The 21,316-nt window shown below is 23.0% G+C and overlaps 1 protein-coding gene across 1 annotated transcript in view; it reads left to right on the forward strand.

Moving 5' to 3' along the window:
* Nucleotides 1-21,316, forward strand: part of LOC129607482 (extracellular matrix-binding protein ebh-like) — a 74,079-nt gene that overhangs the window by 23,742 nt on the left and 29,021 nt on the right. Inside the window, exons 2-5 of the mRNA XM_055518509.1 lie at nucleotides 11,164-11,250; nucleotides 11,322-11,569; nucleotides 11,634-11,783; nucleotides 20,634-20,983. Of these exons, the coding sequence (XP_055374484.1) occupies nucleotides 11,164-11,250; nucleotides 11,322-11,569; nucleotides 11,634-11,783; nucleotides 20,634-20,983 (835 nt within the window). The remainder of the gene's footprint in view (nucleotides 1-11,163; nucleotides 11,251-11,321; nucleotides 11,570-11,633; nucleotides 11,784-20,633; nucleotides 20,984-21,316) is intronic.

Here is a 21,316-nt window from a genome sequence, read left to right on the forward strand (position 1 = left end):
TCGACATTGTACGTATAAAATTCATTCAAAATTGTCACTTAACTACATTACATTTATTAACCCTTTCAATACCTCCATGCATAACAATTTTATTATACAACAATTTTCAAAATAATTTATACAAATAAATTTATTATAATTAAATTAAAAATTTCAATAGAAGAACAATATTATTTGCAATTGAATATTTACAATTACTACATACATACATGTAAATTAATATTATTCTGAGCTGAAATCTATATTAATTGAAACTGTTACTTGAAAATATTGCACATAAATTATATGCAAAAATGCTATAATTGACTAAGAAAACTTCTATTCAACAATTTAAATTAAAAAAAAATAATAAAATATACAAAAGAGATGTATGTATGTAGACTTTTATATATGCATACAATTAAAATAAAAGTTATTTGCTTATCGTTTGAAGTATAAATTGGCTAAATTAATAGCACAATAAAATCAATTAAAAACTAAATTATAAATTTCTACACTATTTAAGAAATATATAAGGAAAATAACAATTATAATTTAAAAAAATGCTTAATTAATTTGTTCATTTCTATGGTTTATGATTATGCACAGTTTCAAGTTGCTCAACCACAAATATAAATCTGCTTGTTCTATAAAAAAAATCGTGTTCAATCATATTTTCTTCCATATCATTATTATCATTTTAAATTCAATTAAAAATTTAAATATATCAAATCAGATCAAGTTTCAAACCTAAAATGATGAAAAATTTTTTTAATATTATGACAGTATTAATAAAAAACTATATTATGTAATGTAATTTAAAGCTACTTATATAAATTATGAGAATAATAATATTATGTAGGTCTACTTATTTACAGTTTTCCTTTTACTCATTCTAAAATTTTATGCTTAATATGCACAACTTCCACAATATGCTTCTGTATTATCCAGTTTATTCCCCTGCAACTTAAAAATACCCATGCTTCCTTCTAGCAAAAATCCAACAAATATCAATCTATTTTACGTTTATGCTACGGAAAATTAAAGAATAAAATTTCAAATTATTGTCAAATTTTAAAATATTGCTTTATAAATATAGAATAAAATATTAATAATAAAATTTAATTGTAATTGCATGGTATGATTTTGAACGTAAATTTTTAATTTTGTTTACAAGTCATAAACTATTAAATGACAAAAATATTTTGACATTTACTAAAAATTTTTTTACGAATATTTCAAAATAATTATACGCTTAAAATGTAAAAAATAAATTAAGCTTATAATTACCAGATTTAATTTTAATAATCTTTTACGGCAAAGATATTGTAATTGGTAAATGTTTTATTAGATAAAACATTTATAATATCAAAGGCCACTTTAGTACGGCCTTTGATATTATAAGTTTTAAAAATTAATTCGCCATTTTTATTAAAGCGAATGGAGCAGAACTTTTCAAGTGTTCCTGTAATTAGTCATAAAAAAAAACTTTGTACTTTACTAAAAAAAATGAATTTTCATAATTTTTATGCATTTTCTTTTCTAAAAATTTATTTCTCACTTAAAAATTTTAGTTTGCTATTTTTGTAAAACTCGAACTGTCATAATAACCAACCAAACATGAAGTAATATTTAAAAGTTACGCTTACATTTTTTTAGCACATTTTTTTGATTTTTTTTTTTAAATTACAAAATTTTAAAAGAAAATTAAATAATGTAATAAAAATGAAAGAGAACAACAAAAATATAGTGGCATAATTTTCATCGTTATAATCGCATTTTTCGATTTTCTTCAACATAGCGGAAAAAAAATCACGCAAGAGAATAGAAACCAAAAACCAGATTGTCTATAAAAAAAATAAAACAGAAAGATTAAATTGGAAACTTTTCAAATTTTTATTTCTTACTTTTTATAATTTTAAGATGCAACAACTAGTTTTTGTTTCAACATTTTATCGTCTGCATAAGTGTGTGTATAACGTGCATTTAAAAAAAATATTACATAATACCGTTAATATAACCATTATTTTTGCAATAAATATTTAACAGGTATTAATTTATTGCTTCTTTTTGTTTTCCTTGTTTTTCAATTTTCATTTTTAATTTTTACTTTTTAAGTCGTTACTACCAGCATTAAAAATAGAATAGGAATTTACTTAACTATTTTATCGATGTAAAGCATTTTCCTATAGGGTTTTATAAATTTGCTATTTCATTTGTAACAATAAGGAACGATGTTATTAGTACAAGAATATTATGTAGAATAAAATATTTACCTACACTTAAATTCGTAATATTTCCTCGTTTATCTGTTTCGTTTTCGAAAATGATCCGAATATCAACCTATACAAATAAAATCGTTATACATTCCAATAAAGTTATTAAAAATAAATTGTGAATAATTATTGTGGACTAAAACGAAAATATGTTTTAATTAATTACATTTAAAAAATACGAAATCCATTTCATATTATTCACGAGTTGTTCTCATTATTCATATTGTCGACATAAAATATCCGGGAATTATTTTTAAATTTTTTTTTAACATTTACATAAATTACAATTAAAATCCTTTATTTTTGAACCGTCATTTATATTATTATATCTAGAAGACCAAGAAGTTAAGTCTAATACTATATGACAATTTTTTAATAAATAAAGTTTCAGAAGAAGAAAAAAAACTTTCAAAAATTTGACATTAATTCTAAATTTTCAGGATATTTCCAATTTTACATTTATTTAATTTTCTTGAGATTATTACCAATGAAATATAATTATAATTAAAGTAATTAATTACTTAAGTATTTGCGGAAAAGAAATTTGAATTTAAACGATTAAATATTTTTTTAAATTTGAAAGAAATTTAAAAAAATATTTAATCGTTTATTGAAAATTCTTTCATGTTTCAAATTTTATAACATTCTATTTTGAGAATTTCAACTGCATAACTGTTAAATCAAAAAGAAATGAAAGTTGTTTAAAATAAATTTTAAAATGAAAAATCAACAACAATAGTTGTTGACGTTTTGATGACAGCAAGAAATAAAATTACTTGCTATTATTATATAATATACTTGCTATATAATATAATATATATACGTACTATATATATATTTATATATACTATACTTGCTCGGACATTATCCGAGCGTCGTGTATGTTTTCGAGTTCTGGTTGGCATTCCGATTGTTTAAATATTTTTCAATATTATTTAAAAAAATTTAAATTAAAAATGTGTACATTTATTTAAAATGAAGTTATATTGAAAAAAAAATTTAATACAATATATTGTTGAAAATAGATTGTTGCTCCATTTTGCCATTTGACGTATTGCAAATAGGTATTCTCGTATTAAAATATTTTCTCTCGTCTCCATTAAAAATACTCTAAAACAACAACACAATATATAAGAACAGGCATTCCAAAACAAAGTCTTGCTTTTGTTTGTGAATAACGTTTAAATAATTTTCCCAACAGTTTGTTATTAAGAGTGAATTAGGCAAACAGACTTTTCACTTCTTTTGAGCGATTGTCATCGAATTTGAAATTCGAATATTTTATTTTCAAAAATTTTGAACTTTAAATTTTTTATATATCATTTTCAAATCAACGAAATTGGACATTAAAACATTTTTCATTAACAAATTACAAAAAAAAAATTAACTGTCTTATTCCATTATTTAAGTTAAGAAAATCATTATTGTTTTAAAAGAAAAACTAATTATTAATTCTTAGAAAATAATGTGATTTTATAAGAAGTAATAAATGTATATACGACATTTATGTAGATATATATATATATATAAATTAAGTGCTTTATGTATATAAATGTAATAACTAAATAACCTTTTTAAAAATGTGATAATTTTTAAATGAATTTTAAATAAAAGATTAGAAGTAAAAAAAAATATTGTATTTCTTTAATAAAACGCCGCCTTGTGAGTAAGTATTGCTTTAAATGTTAATGTTAGATTCAGATTCTGTCAGAAGCATTGCATTTGTTTGACGCAATATGAGAGGGTATTGAGATATTTACAATATGAGAGTAATGAGTATTTTCGGTTCGTTTTCTTCACTGATTGTTTGAAGGTTTATGACATTTGATAGCAAATCACTTTATTCAAATTTTAATTTAACAAAATTAACAATAACTGACATGTGCTATATTTTCCTTTTAAAAGTAATAAAAAAAAAACTAATAAATGATGCAATAAAATGAAATGCCCAAAATATATTTGAAACCAGTTAATTAACAATATTATTTTTTTCGGCATGTTCTTTAATAAAACCCTCTTTATTATTGAAATCGCAGAAATTGATCTATACCTACATTTTATTTTGCACGTAAAAAAATATTCTAAAAAGCAAGAAAAAAATATTTTTATTTTTAAAATTAATTATCAAAAATTAAGTAGAACCAGAAATAAAGAACATTTTTTATTTAAATGAATATGAGTAGAACTAGGAAATTTATTAAATTGTGGATTAATTTTAACTACACAATATAAGATCGTTTGTAATTAAAATCTCAAGGTAATTTCTAATTTTATATACTGAAGTCATTCACCTTTTTAAATTAATTTTTTTTTTGATATTCCTTTCAAAAAAAAATTTAGAACATTAAATGGATAATTCATATATTGTATAATTGTTGAAGAATTATAGTGATTTTAATTTTATATAATAAATTATAAAATCAAGAAAGACTTGAATAAATTCTATACTAAACTTAAATATTAATCACAAATTTAATATAAGAGAATAGAACTGAAAAGAATATTATTTTTAAAAATTGTTTGTATATTAATGTTTAAACTTAAAAACTTGATTAATTAAAGTTTAATGCGTACTTTAACTCAAGTTAAAACTGAGTATATTTATTTAATCAATTAATATTATTCTAAAAATAAGAATTATACGCATAATATAATTAATATATTCACTTTCATATAAAATGGCGTTCATTGGAACATGTATGAAATTATATGCAACATGTTTGATACGATCTACTTATACAATTAGTTTAGAATTTAAAATTCTTTTTGTCAATTTTGTTTTCTTATATTTATTTCCACAAACTAAATACAATCGATTAACTTACAATCAATTGGATTAACAGTGGCCAGCATGAGTAAAGAAATAAGTAGTTGTATTCATTTATTCTATTCCGACCGACAGAATTTTGAAACGAGACTTATTTGGAGATAGGTAAAGAGCAGATTTCTTTTTGTTATTTTAAACAAGTGTTCTTAATGGAGCCAACTTATTTTCATTGTATGTAACATAGATTGAAAACATTTAATTTCACATTTGATAAAACTTTACTCATTACAATTTGAGTGGTTTGCTATTTAAATATTTTATAAATAAAATAAACTTTTAATGTCAGTCAAAATATTTACAAAAAAAAAATAGTAAAAAATTTTCATTCAGATAATTTTTTTCAAGTTTTGAAATAAGATAAAATAAATAATAACAATAAAGAAATTTTCAATACGTGAATTAACATTAATTACACTTCCCACATTCACGATTTCCGCATTTATTTTGACCGACATATTTAAAGTCTAGTTGAACTTTCTATACATTTTATTTTTTTTTAGCATTTACGTTTAAATATTTAATTAACTCGCGTTATTTAACAAATTTCTGATATACAAATTGCTTATCTAATTTTTTTCTTGTAGTTTTTGTTAAAATGTCAACTATAATTTCTCCTACAAACTTTATGTCATTTCACTTAAAGATATCGTAATGACAAATTATTTATACAAATAAAAACAAATTTCTTTTGTATAATATGACAAAATGTTAAATATTTCATGTTGTAACACAATGGCGTCATTATAGTTATGTATATGACTAAGTTACAGAGTTGTGATTAAAATTCGATCTTGATATTATGAGTTTGTATATAATACCAACGAATAAACGAGAATAGAGAATTAACGGCGTCAATAAGTTTTGAAGTTGCATGGCAGAGCTTCGACTAGAACATCTAGTTAAGGTTCTACCACTTATAATAAATCATATGTGAAAATTTGGTAAATAGATCTTATTTAGTATTTCATTTATCGCTGGGACAGACGGAGAGAATATCAGACATGGCTTAATCGGTTTAGAATATAAAAACATATACTTGCGCCTTTATCTTATACTCTTATTTCTTAGTGTTACAAACAGAGTGGCGAATTTATAATACCCTTGGAATATAAGTTCGTATGCTATCCGATTATTATTGTCAATCAACGGTAAAAAAAGTTCTGTACAAACAACTCTTAGATCTTAAACATGGATAAGTTTAAAATGTCCGAAACTATATTCCACGGAAAATAATATAGATAAATAGTCACTTCACTATTGAAAACTCACAAATGACAAACGGAATTGAAGCATAAACTCAACGAGGCTTTGTAATAGACCCATACCCCCCTGGGGGTGCTCAACAAGGAGAAAAGAAAACGTAGTTGATGATTTATTTTAGGTATCTTTACAGATTTACTCAAACATTATAAGAGTCTCACAAAATATTCCCAAGCACAAGTGAACTAATATAGTGAATTAATATTGTAAACATTTACAAAAATCTATGTTAGTCGTGATTGAAACAGCTACATACATACACATGAGAAATGTTGCTGAGAATAAGGTTAGTGTTTACAAGACTCTTTATAAAAATAATCTTGTGTATTTAAAAAATTATTGCAAATTTTAAAAGGAATACAAAAAAATTGTGTCAAATTTTGTATAATTGCTTAAATAAATGCATACTTGTATGAAATGTAATAACCGTAATTATTATTTGTATAAATTATTGGTAATTTAAACATTTTTTTTTATATTTGTATCTAAAAACCATAATATTCACAAATAAGGTTAAAGTTTAGTCGTTTATCACAAGCAAACATACATACATACCTATAGATGTACAGTTAAAAAATATTATGCATTGCATTATAAAAAAAAGCCTTATTACCGGTTTGTTATAGCCTTTTATTTATTTTATAAATATTGTACTGCAAATCTAATGTTTGTGTGTGCCCACAATTTGCCTATTCGAATTACCGAATAAACTTTTTTGCTACACAATCTAAATGAATGAATTTCAACTTATAACTTTTATATTAAATATTACAGTAATATATCAAATCAAAGCATTTTAATTTCGTGCCCATTTTGTATAGCTTATAGTAACTTATATGTACATAATGTTAAAATAGGCACACTATTGTCAAACAACTAAAGAAAAACTAAAAATATTCATATGACAAAAATGTTAAGTAATATAATGCGATTATACAAATATGTATATGCTGTTTTACATACATTTATATAAATATTGAGTTGCACTGATACTTGCATATTCCATAATAGTAACATAATTATTATAATTGCAATATCAAACAAGTTTTACTGAATTGACTTGATGTAAACACAACAGTCTATTTTGTATACAGTTTTTGTATAAGAGAAAACTTTTTTTTTAAATATAAAACTGCGTGTTGACACAAAAATTGCAAAACTTGCAAATTGCGTTAAAATACTTTAAAATAAATGATTGCATATAGCTGCCTATTAATATTAAGAAATAATTTTTTTTTTATTATTAAAATTATGAAAGAGCTTGCTATACAAGATGTGGAGATAATTATTATAGAGAACCTATACAAAGGTACATGATTGGTGTACAAAATTACGATCAAATTAATAAATTCGGATAAAACCAAAGAAATTTTTTAAGATGTAGAAAAAAATTTTCCTAGCAAAGTAAGCTGTTTCAGCTGTTAATTAAAATACAACTTTTTGTCTAAATGAAAAGCGACGATGTTAATTTCAATGAAGATTTTTTTATTGTAATGTGTGCCTATGTAGTCCTTCTCAAAGTAGAATAAATTAGTAACAATAAGCTATCAAAAACAGAACTTTTAGAAGATTTATTTTTTCTAAAGATCATCACTTTTAATTTTGCTTGAAGTACGTTAAAAACCTTTAGAAACAAAAGTAATAACTCCAGTGCGATTCCATAATTTTGTGAATATCCTTGATATGCTAGATCTTTAATGTGTAAAAATCAATATTAGTAATAAATTTAGTAAATTTTACTATATAAAATTTGTATAAGTTGTATATGAAACTTTGCGTTTAAGTATAAGTTGTGTGTACTTGAAAAATATTCCAAATAATTATAAGAAAAAATAAAGGCCATCAATAAAATCTTGTTATTCTTGTTATAGATTTCTAAATATAGTTAAAAGTCATTGCCGTTCGAAGATTTTATTCTAAAACAGTCATAATATTAATAGTTGATATAGAAATATAAAAATGTTTATATAGAAATGGTAATGAAATGATTTTAACAGTGTGCGTATTAAACTTTTGGGTAAACATTTATTGAAGCCTATATGTGACACCTTTACAATGTAATAAATTTTAAAACAAGTTTTATAATAATTTAAAATTTAATCTTCAAACTAAATATAAACAAAATTCAATTAAATAATGTATAAAACTCGCATACAATTGCAATTTGAAATAAAGACCACATAATATGAGAACATGAACCATAAGCTTTTAATGAAGCACATTGAAAAAATGCATTTCAAATTTCAATTTATTTATATTATAGCTAATCATAATGGAATGTTACATGGTATGTACGTATGCTTTTAGAACTTTTCCATAAACAAAATAAATTTTCATTAAAGCAAAACCATAATTCTATTTTCGTTATCAAGTTTAAGGTTAACATTGATTTCACCTTCTGCTCCATTACACTATTTTTACCCAATTTACAATATTGTAATTTAAAATATTTTAATAATGTACTCCAATAACACTACATCTGGCTGTAATTTAACTACATATAGCATAAAGAACAAAACACGAATAAAATAAGGTTGTGACATAATTTTCATTTACAAATTTAATCAGTCTCGCTATAAAAGAAACAAAATAAACAAAATTATGTTTAAAAATTTTACTGACTAATGGTGTGGTGCATATGCGATGTCATATTTCTAATTTACTATACACACACGATCCACCCATGCTAAATCATAAGTAAATTTCCAAATATTTATTTAAGCATTTTTACAACTATAGTGTTTTATCTAAAAAAAGTGCCAATGTTTTCCTATATTTCGAAAACCAATTTGCGAATTATTAATTGAAAATTTAAATATATGTCAAGCTACGCTTGATGCAAAACTAAAATATTAAAGTAATATTTAATGGGTACTAATGGTACAATTTCATTTTTGTTTTAATTGTGACCTTTACGGTAATTTAATATTGGTATATAACAGCGGCGTTTTTGTTAAATATTAATTAAAAAACACTTGCGTATGTAAATATTAAAAAATAGTTATTACTTATTTATTACTAACTATAACCCTCAAAAAAATATGGGAATAAGCGGATTCACCTGATAGTGAAATTGTGAAATTCGAATTCACTTGCTACCCAATTAAGAGATTGGTAAAATTAAAATGAAATTTTAGGGAAATGTGGGTACGTTATTATTAAGGATATTTTGCAATTCAATATATTCTTGACTTCTAGTAGTTTGTAAATAAAACGCTATATTTTGTATGAAAATTCTGCTATATACTAATTTTAAAATTTACGGTTTATTTTTCATACAAACATTTAAAGACATCTATCAGAACAAATGTGTATACATCTGCAGCAAACTTACATATGGTGTTAATGTACAGCGATCCAAGAAGTTGATCTATTGTACCCTTATTTAAGGATATACGAAACCCTATCAGAATAAACATGAATTACTAAGCTACTACTTTGTGTGAGCTGTTTTAATGGGAGATGTCATACATTCAAGATATCACACATGCTTAAATGGAATACAAAAAATGTGTAATGCAACATGGCCATAATGCCAAGTGTGATAATCTTAAAAACCAATTTAGTTTTTTCAGTTTCGTGAAAATATTTTAGAGAAAATTATTTGAATAATTCTTAATATTTTGATTTTCTTAAAAAAGTATTTTTCAATAAATATTTTATTTCCTTTAATAAAACAAAGCCATGCAATGAAAAAAACATTACAACTTTTTTGTTGTTTTTTCTTTTGAAATCTTTTCCTTCTCTTGTTCTATTTAGTTTTTTGTTTCTGCTATTTTGAAGCAAAATTTTAAATAGCTAAAAGTTTTAGTATTTAAAAACTTTGAACTTCTTTCATAGAATATGGTTTTCATACCCTAAAATTATTCTTTTAAACTTGTTAAACTAAAAAAAACTTATTGTAACCACTAAAATTTATCTTTAAAAGCCAGTTTTTCTTCTTACAACATCAAATAAAAACTTTTATAAAGGAAATATGTATGCGTAAAATATAAAATTTTTATAAATAATTTGTTTATATTTAATTTTACAAACGCACATGCATTACGGTGTGCACGTATGAAATTAAACAAGTTAAAATTAAAAAAAATTGGTGTAGTAAAACCATACTGAACCTAAAAAATTACGTAGAATAAAGAAAAAACCATACTGTTCTAGAAAAATAGGCTATGGTTTCTCTGACATTGACATTCCAAATCACAATAACAGGAGGAAAATTATTTTCATGCATAAATATCATTAAATATAAAGCTCAGTAATTAAAAGGGATCTAGAGAAAGCTTCTAAAATTTGGCATCAATTAATAATTAAAACCAGCATATTTTAAAAAATAGAAATTGTGAGTTATCTTCTTTTTACCTTTGTCTTTGATCTGATACTGATAATTCAACTAGTTTAAGAGACATTGATATTTGAAAGGCAAATTATATGGTCGTTTTTAAATCAACTGACAAAGCACACGAACCTTGCATAGCCGTATCTTAGTTAATTTTGCTTTGATATCATTGGAACAACTTTCAACATAGGAGAAAATCAAGCTGTTGGAGTTATCTTCTCGAAAAGGAGTATTTTCCGTGTTCATCTTCTGAACTTAACAACCAATATCAATTCTTATTAAAGTTTAAATACATGTTTCTGAAACAAAAACTGTTATTAACGTTATTCAGAAAATTTATGTATTTATTAAGTACCTTTATAGCTATTTAAGCCTTTATAAACAAATTAGTTGTAAGAATAGTTGCCATCCATCACAGTTTTATTTTTAAATTTTTCATTTGTTTATGTAGAATAACACTTTTTGTTTTGTTTTTCTTATTTCAGTCAATTAACTGATCGCAGAGCCAAAAAAAAGAAACCAGAACCATGTAATGTTTGCTTTACAGAATTAGATGTTGATGACATTAAAATGTAAACTTATAAAAAATAAAATTCAAAATCCAATTACGGCTTTTTTCAATTAATTCTTGCTTTTTTTATAGTTGTGTACCTTGTTGCAGTTGCGAGAAATCAATATGTCGTGGTAAAAACTGTTCTTATTGGTTACCAAAATCAGCAAGATGGGAATGCCAATTATGTAATTTAAGTAAAGCATCACAATGTCGTACAACTGAATGGATTAATAAACAAACATTGGCCGAAAATGAAATTTATCATCCGATGAAAGCCAGAAGTGAACTAAATATTCCAATAATAGATGATAGAATGTCAATGACAGGAAGCTTAAACTGTAAGTAAATTACGATTTGTAAAAAAAAAAAATTTAATAATTTTTTATTACAAATACATTTTAGATTTACCTGGGTACAGTCCTGCACCATCAACATATGGCATGAATTTAGATAGAGAAAAAATAAGAAATCATGTTGAAGATGTTTTAGCCGAAATGCTTGGTGGTTCACTTGATAATATTTCTGTTGGTCCAATGTCAAGGAATACGCAATGTAATTTTTTTTTACAATATTTTATATTGAAATTATCATTATAAATTCAGAAAGTGAAGTTTTCCAAATAGTATTTTAAATTAGGTTGACAGTTAAAACTTAACATAATTCATGTCATTCAATTGCTCATATTTATATTCATATACGAAAATGATTATAAATTATTCTTGCATATATTTTGGCGATCACTTCATATTAAAATAAAATGAGCTTTTCATTTGCAAAAATAATTGCATATATTTTGGCGCAATATTATCTGGTGTTTTACTATTTTCTTCAAGGATGCAAGAAATTATATTATATGCCATTTAGTGACTATGCAAATTATTTAATGACATTTGATATTTTACAGTTTACACACACTATCCCTATTTGGAACACGCCATCTTTCCGTAATTGCTTTTTTTTTGTTTCCAAAACTGTAATTACCCCGTCATTAATCATAAAATTTGTATCATAAGGTCAAATGATTAAAACAAATATTTTTTGATTTTTCAAATAGGAAAACTTAAAATATTTGCATTGTTCTTATCTCCAGATTTACAAAACTTTATCCTTTTAAAATAATTCCTTTTCCATTTTCCAGTTTATATTAATAATGATAACCTAAAAATATAAAAATTTTCAGATTACAAATTATTTAATAAATATCATTCGAATTTGAGTGAAAAATTATTTGTGTTGGAAAATTCGATACAACAATTAATTTATCAAAATCATCATACCCATCATACTCATAATTATCATCATCATCAAAATCATGAAAATTATTATGAAAAACAATGTCAATTATGTAATGGTGAGTTTGTAATTAAGTAATAATTAGGTGTTATTAAATTATTTTTTAATATGTCGTGGAACATAAGTCGTGGTATGTGAGAATTATAAAAATGTTCTTATTTCAGGGTTCTGTTAAATTACAATTGCTAGGAATTGTTATACTATGAGTAATAACAATAATTTGATTAATTTAACTGAAATAGAAACTCCAATGGGAAATTGTGAAACCAGTGGAAAAATGTTCTTAAAGAAATGGTCTTTAATTTGATATAAGTTGACATGAACAACGTAATTCTGGATCTCACTTTTTCGTCTCGTTATTTTATTACTTTTAAATCAGAATTTTCAAATTTTGTCACTTTTGCAATAAGATTACTCTATTTTTTTAGTTGAGTTTTCGGCTCTTTCTCTAAATATTTTAGAAAAGAAATCGAATTAAATTTTGTATACATTTAAAAAAAAAAAAAACTGAGATACACAGCATGAAATTCTTCTCACTGCAAAATTACATTATGCAAATATATGATAGCCACTCATTTTTTTCTCTCTTGACGAGCAGAATAGCGAGATACACGAACATGTCATACCCTAAATTAGAGGATCTTCTAAATAGTTTTATACAGTGCATCATTGAATTTATTAAAATAATAATTCGTAGAAGTATGTAAGTCATTGCAAACTACACATTTAAAAAAAAATCCCGTACATCCCTCGTCAATATTAATAAAATTATAATTTTAGCAATTAAATTTTATAAACTGATTCATACTAGAACGTCATCAGACTTGTAATCATGGAAATTTATATATTTCACTTCTTATAATGATTTCTTATTAAAACCATTTAATTGTCGTAGTTATAAAGCTTAATTAAAATCGAAAATTGCGTCTATAAAATTTTGTTCTATGTATAGAGGAAGATTTTTTTTTTATTTGAGTTCAAATGTCAGCATAAAACCTTTAATAAAATAATAATACTATAAAAATTTATAATTTAAATTATAAAAGTATAATTTTATATATATAGTACAATTTATGTTAAATTTATGGCAAATTAAATTCAATATCACAATGTACTTATTCGATATGTATTAATTGATCAAATTTAACCCTATATACTGTTTAGTAACCGAAGTTTCTGATATATAGTTAAATATATTAAAAAATTAAAATAAATGTTATCAGTAAAAAATTTGTAGTTTAACTGCAATAAAAAAAAAAGTAAAACGGCAATTAAATGTTTTTAAAGGGTGCACTAATGCGATTATATAAGTCAAATTGTACAAATCGATATTAAGTAATTAATTCATAAAATAATAAACCGCCCAATAAACTGTTGCGGATTAACGAGCCGGTTACGTTTGTTGCAAATTGTAATATAAAATTTATACTTTATGTTTCTAAGTAGAATTTTTTCAATTTTAATGTAAAACATTCAATATCGTTACTCATGCAATAATTTTCGCAATTAATCCATAATATAATTAGAGAAAACAACTGTTATTCAAATGAGTACAGCGCCTTTGATTTTTGAATAATCATACGCGAATTTCTTTGTGTCTGAATCATTTTACAATTTTATATTTAATATACTGAATGAAATTTATCAATAAAAGAATAACAATAATAGCAAAATATTTATAATTTTACTCATTAGAGTTTTAATGATTTAAAAATTATTACATTTTAATAAGAAAATTAAATAGTAGAATAATAGAAATAATAAAATTAATTAACGCAATTCAAAATGCGGTTTTCCCAAATGGCATTTATAATTTAAAACAAGTATGAGAGTATTGATTTTAGCAGAAAATTTTGTATGTCATACTGTTTTTTTTATAATCATACAAAACAAATACAACATTAAAATATTTTGAAAATCACGAATGACACCCGAATTCAAAATTACAAACTATGTAATATTTTCTCAACTATCAAATTTAACATACAGTTATCGTCAATTTTTTATATTTTGTGATTTCGATTTGATTGAACCAGATTCAAAATAAGAATTTGGCCCATTTTCAAAACTTTCTTATAGCAATCACAATTTACTAGAGACGTTTTTCTGTTTTTTATTTTAATTGTTTTCTTTTACTTTCATTTTGACCTTGACAGGAATGTTATATTACAATTTTCAGCTGAAAAATACATTGAAATTACTGCGTTATAGACATATTTACATAACACTGTCAAATCATAAGCAAAATGCTGCATTATAATAATATTAATTTGACAAAATCATGTAGTAATACGATCAACAAATCATTATAACAAAAATAGTAAAATATATAAAAATGATAAAAATTGAAATTAAATTAATAAAGACAGACGAACCAATCTCAACTTAAAAATCATACAATTATGAAATAAATAATCTATGTATGTATGTACCTATGAATACATATACATACATATGTTATCATAACAAAGTTCAAGATAACACAAAAATTCATAAAGACCAACCTGTAAACATTAAAAAAAAAAAATTATCATAAGGTAAGAATAAAGGTGAATGAAAAAATTGGTATGCAATTATTCCACACATTCCAAATTCAATATTATTGCGGAATAACTTGAAAATAGTGAAAAAAAAATTACTTCATAAAATTCATAAAATTATAAAGCATGAACTATTTTATGGTTACAAGTCCCTCAGTCGTATCCATAAAATGAGGACAGTCCCGATTAATGTTTAGTGCCCGAATGCATTCGGTTTAAGTACGACGTCATTATGCTGCTCTCTCGCAACAACTATTAGATCAACACTGTAACCTTGCACATTATGCCCGCTATCAAACGTCATATACAGAAGACCATCTATCACCATACACCAAAGTAGAGGCAACAAAATCCTTCCCTGCTAGCAGAAAAGCATAGCTGTTACAAACTTAAGAAAGGTTCGTTAATAAATATAAAAATTAAAAAAATTTAATAAAATTAATGTAAGTGACACTTTTTTTGGACGCTCGAATTTTTTAAAATGCAAAATTCGAATGCAGCTCTTAAGTGCAAATTACGCTTTAACTAACCAAAATGTCAAAATATTCCGAATGTTTTTAATAAATTTTCACCTCGGTATGACAATACATCGATTTCTTTAATTTTCAATGTATAGTAAATAAAAAATAATTAATTTTTTTTTCTTTAATATTTATATATTATCACATTATACCTGATTATACACAAATATACACCACCCTGCTATCTAAATATAACCAAATAAATAAATTTTAATTGTTTTTCTGTGGTTATCTCTCAGAGTTTTTTTTTTCTTTTTTAAAAATTTTTTCGAAAATTTCCCAATTTTTTTTTTTTACATTTAATATTTACAAAAAAAAAAAGCTTAAAATTCGCATTCAGTACCTTTTGAATTTTACAATCGCTACTACACTAAAATTATATTAAACGTTATAAAATCATTAAAGAAAAAATAAAAATTTAAAACCGGTACAGCAGCACGATGAATCGAACGTGAAAAAAGTAATTTACATCTAGTAAGGCGAACGTATATATCGGAAATTAAATCAATTATCGATAATTATGAACACATGTGCGTATGTGTACATATTTGTACTAAAAATAATTATGTAGCGTTATAGTGTTGTGCGATGACTTTGTTTTATTTATCGGATATTTTATTTTTAAATTATTTTTATTAAAAAATCTTAAATTTATTTTTCGTTTTTTATCCTTGAGCGTAAATAATTCAAAAAAGTCTGTGTTTATTCTTCATTATCTTTTTTGTTGGTGTATTTACAGAACTTATATTATAAGTGTTATATTTAGAAATTATCTGTGGCACTGAGAGATAAGAGAAGATAAAAGTTATTCAAAATAAAAAACACAAATTTTGAAAAAAAAAAAATCTTATCAAAATTAACATTTTATCATTATTAAATCATAATTATTAAATCATAATTATTATAGAAAAATATAGAAATAATGTAAAAATTCTTTAAGTGCGATTTTTATGCTCACTTTTATATAATAATTGAAAAAAAAATGTAATGTTATTAAGGTCAACAAGTAAATAAGTGAATATTTAAATAATTAAAATAAATCATTATTAATGTAGCAGGTGATAAAACATATTAACAATCATAATGAAAATAAAAATCAATTCCAATATCAATTAAATTAACAAAACTAGTTTTGTTACATATTGTTTTTTTTAAATACAATGTGCGTTTTATTATTGTGTAATATGTTATAATTTTATATTAATATTACATAAAAGGTCAATGTCATTATTACCATAATTTTAAAAAGATGATTGCTGTTTTATAAAATATCAAGATTAATTTAAATTCGTAAATTTTCAAAATATACGGTCTCACGTCTCTTGCTTTGTTACAAGTCCCTCACAAAATATAATATTTTTAAAAAAGCGAAAATAGAAAAATTTATTATAATAAAGAAATCATAGAAATGCCCTGTGGGAAACAATAAAATGCAACAATTTAAACTTGAAACTATTCAGCTACATAGCAATATATAACTGTAAAAAAATTAATGTTTTACAAAATTGTAGTTCTAAAATTTTTTCCTGTAGTTTCAAAATATAACAATATGGTACTGTACATCATTAGCATTTGGGAAATTTATGGAAAGAATTGCTAAATTTTGAAAGAATTTTAATTAAGAATTTTGATTTTCTGTGTATTTTTTATAATTTTAAAATAATTTTTCAGCTTTTTTACTTGGAAAAAATTGGTATCTTTACTTATGCAATTAGTTTTTACAATTACACTAAAAAAATATGAAAATATTTTTTTTTTCTTGCAAAATTGTTGATAATAATAAATTGCAATTTTTTTCATTTCCGTATTTATTTTACAATTTCGTAATTTTAATTTTATTTTGGATGAGTTCAAATTTGAATTACTTTTAAAATTTCTTTGTATGACTATTTTTTTTATTTTTACACTCCAATAATATAAAATTAAAATTAAATTTTTTTATAAAAGTAAATAAATATTAATTAGTAAATAATAACTGTAAATTAAGAAAATCTCTTATAAACTGACAGATTTGAATAAGAATTGGTTCTGTCGTGATTTTGAATTTTATATTTTGTGCATCATTTTAAATTGCTACAAAAATAAATTAATGAATACGAGTATAAGCCTTATGATTGCATTAATTAATGCACACATTTATACACATATGAAGTTTTTTATGCAATAGTTGTTTGTATAATTGCAAATTAGTTAATTTATTTTAAACTAAATAAATGTGATAATTTTTGATTAAAATTTTTATTATTTTAATGACGTAATGAATTTGACTTTTGTCAAATTTACCTTTAAATGATTAATTTTTCCTATTTTATGTATAAAAAAATTGAAAAAATAAAATGAAACGCGAAAACAACAAAGAAGAAAAAAAGAAATTTTATAATAATGGAAACAGAAAGTGAACTGATGGCCTTATTTTACCATCATCAAAATCATTTTAACCTTCATAATAAAAACAAAATATTATCGTTATGTGTATGTATGTATGTAGGTATATTATGTGATGTTTGATAACTTTACTGTTATGTTAAAATGTTAATGAATTTCTTATTTTAAAATTTATTAAAGGTATGATTTTTTTTTTCTTTTGCTTCGATTGAAAAAAAACCATTCAATACAGTTAATGCCTTTAATAACATAAACGCTATATATACAGTGAAGTGACATTTAAAATAATATTTACAGTAAATTTTCGACATTATTGACCTTTTGAAGTCTCAATGTCAAAAAAAAAAATATGAAAAATTTATGGTAAAAAATGAATTATTATATTAAAGAAAATAATTGATTCTTAAAAATATGCTATTAACATTGAAACAGAAAGATCAAGAATGACTTCTTCTATCTATAAACAAACCAATCTACCATAATGTCTACCAAATCGACCAATCTACTAATGTCAGACTTCCCAAAAAAAAAGATTTAATATTTTAACTCTCTCTCTTTTAGTTTTCAAAATTTTAATTTTCAATTCCTTATTTTTTTGACACTATTAGGTATGCTCTATCGTATTTAAGTATAAGCTTTTTCAATTATTTCTTAACAAGTTCTCTTTCTAACAATTCAAACACAAAAAAAGTAGGAAAGAAATTTTAAATGATTTTTCTTTTGAATTGAACTTTGACAAACTTTTGTTTTTTTTTTTTTAAGTTGAAATATTTTTACTCTCTTACGAGCAAGTGTGAGTGTTACATTTCCACATATGTATGTACAAATGATGCAAATATTTACTTACAAACATATGTTCTTTTTTTTGTACTTTTATTTTTAAGTTTTATTTTTATTTTCTACAGTAGAACTTTAACCACTTGTGTTAAAGTTCTTTTAATTGTTTAATAATTTTTTTATTACCGCTTTTTTTCTTTTGTTTTATTAAAAATTATTTGTATTTTAATCATTTTTAAAAGCGGTTGATTTGAAAATAAAAGTAAATTTATTTTTTTGTTTTATATTTTTTTAGTTTTTTCAATTTTTCATTATTTCAAATTTCTTACTCAGAATATGGTGTTTAAGTAGTTCTTAATAAAAAAAATAATTCAAATATTGCTTGTAATTGCTTGTCGACAGTAGAAGGAACTTCTAAGTTTTTATTGAAAAAATTTTATATAAATTTTTTAAATATTAATTAAAGTAAAACTACAAAAAAAAATTATATTAAAATTATTATAAAATTAATTTGTATTAAGTATCTTCGATATTCGAAATTGTAAATTCTAAAATAAATAATATTATATAACAATAAAAAGGAATTTTAGTATTTTAAATGAGATGAACTTTAATACCAAGTCTAATGTTCAAAATGTTTAAATTATAAAAGTTGTAGTAATAATAAATTAAGAAGCACGATTTAACTTACGACTATACACGCAAGTGAATAATGAATTTATAAGAAATTATAATTATTAATTGAGGTTATGTGCAATTTCGTGTGTATACAATTTTCGCATAATAACAAAATTAGATTGTATAACAGGAATATTATATAATAATTTTATAATATAGAAGAAACTTTAATTAAATTCTTAGAAATTATCAATTACATATATGGTGTATGAATATATATATAAGTAAATAATATTTATGTATATAAACGCTACTATGGATTCTTTATTGGAATCATTAACATTCATTTATGGTTTATTTGCTGTGATAATATTTTTAATTGTTTATATTATTGAAGTTAAATTAGGTAAGTTTGAAAAAAATTTTAATATTCAGTTTAAAATATGTTTTATATTTGTTATATACATTACATTAAGTGGATAGAACCTATGGCATCAGAAGATACCAGAAGTTCTTGAATATTAATCAAGGTTATTGAAATACTATGAGCAACAATTGAGATTTAATCTTGTATTCTCCTATAAAAAACTAAAGTATATAAAAATTTAATAAGTTTCATCCTATTTAAAAATCAAGAAAATGCTGATTATATTTAAGTAAATTATAAATATTTACAAGCTTCATACATAATTTGCAGTACATACTTCTCTTTGTTATTGTAATTAATAATTATTTGAAGCACTAAATAACCAGAAAGGTAAATTAGTTTTCTTACATGTTTGAGAATATTTTTAATCATTAAATGTTTATTACAATAACAAAACTATTTCTTGGTTGTCTGTCATTCAATCATTGCTGTGTCGTCAATTATACTATCAGCACTCCTTTTACAAGCAGTTTCTACGTTCCGGAAAAGAAAGTAACATAAAGAAGATTAATTTCAAAGTCTCGAATGGCTCAGGCAAAAGATTCGAATTTAATTTCTCATCGAAACAATTTTTAATAAATACTGAGACCACTTTTGAGTCAACATTAAGCCTTATCAAAAGTATCATTCTCTCTCACCTTCCTCAGTTTCCACGACATATGCTCATATAAAATAATTAATATTAAGCTAAAAAGCATAAAACAAAAAACTATTTTTATTTCAATATTTCGAAAATTTCAATTATTAAAGCAAATTTAAATTTTAAATTCTATAAAAATTTATTTTCATACTTAACTGTAAATATATTTATATATATATATTTATTAATTTTATATTTTAGATTTACCATTATGGGAGAGTAATTCTTCAAATAATTTGGATAATATTAATCCTACTAATATATCGCATATTAAATTAAAGCGATTAATAGAAAGGATTATAGATGAAACACTTCGAATACCACAATTAACTGATTTTAGTGGAGTACCACAACATTTAACAAGCAGTGATAATCTTTTACAACCACATTATGAGAGACGGCATAAGAATAGAAATTCAAATAGAAAATATAATAATAAAATAAGTAAAAGTAATGATGATTTTGGTTATGACATGATAGAAGGAAATAATCCTCAATATTTTGACCCAAAAAGATATCAAGAGCTATTGGCTACTGCTGTTTTAAATAAGGTAAAATATGAATTATAATATTTTTGTTTATTTTTTTTTTGATATACGAAAATAATTTTTTAACTGGAGCAAAATACTATTTTTTCTTATAATAAGCTTAAACTATACTTAAAATTCTTTTAAATTAAAAATTAAATCTAATAGAAATGAATAGAATCACTTAAGATCATTAAAGATTTTAAATTTACTTAATTCGTATGTTTAATATTCCATAAATTTTTATGATCTTATGAGCAAATCAAGTGAGGTCAAACTAGTTAAATATACTAATGAGGTGTAATTATTTGTTTTGCATTAATAAATATTTTAAAGAGACCCCAAAAGTTTAAAGTG

Source organism: Condylostylus longicornis, unplaced genomic scaffold (assembly GCF_029603195.1).
Source record: "Condylostylus longicornis isolate FDR11 unplaced genomic scaffold, ASM2960319v2 ptg000027l, whole genome shotgun sequence".
Taxonomy (NCBI): domain Eukaryota; kingdom Metazoa; phylum Arthropoda; class Insecta; order Diptera; family Dolichopodidae; genus Condylostylus; species Condylostylus longicornis.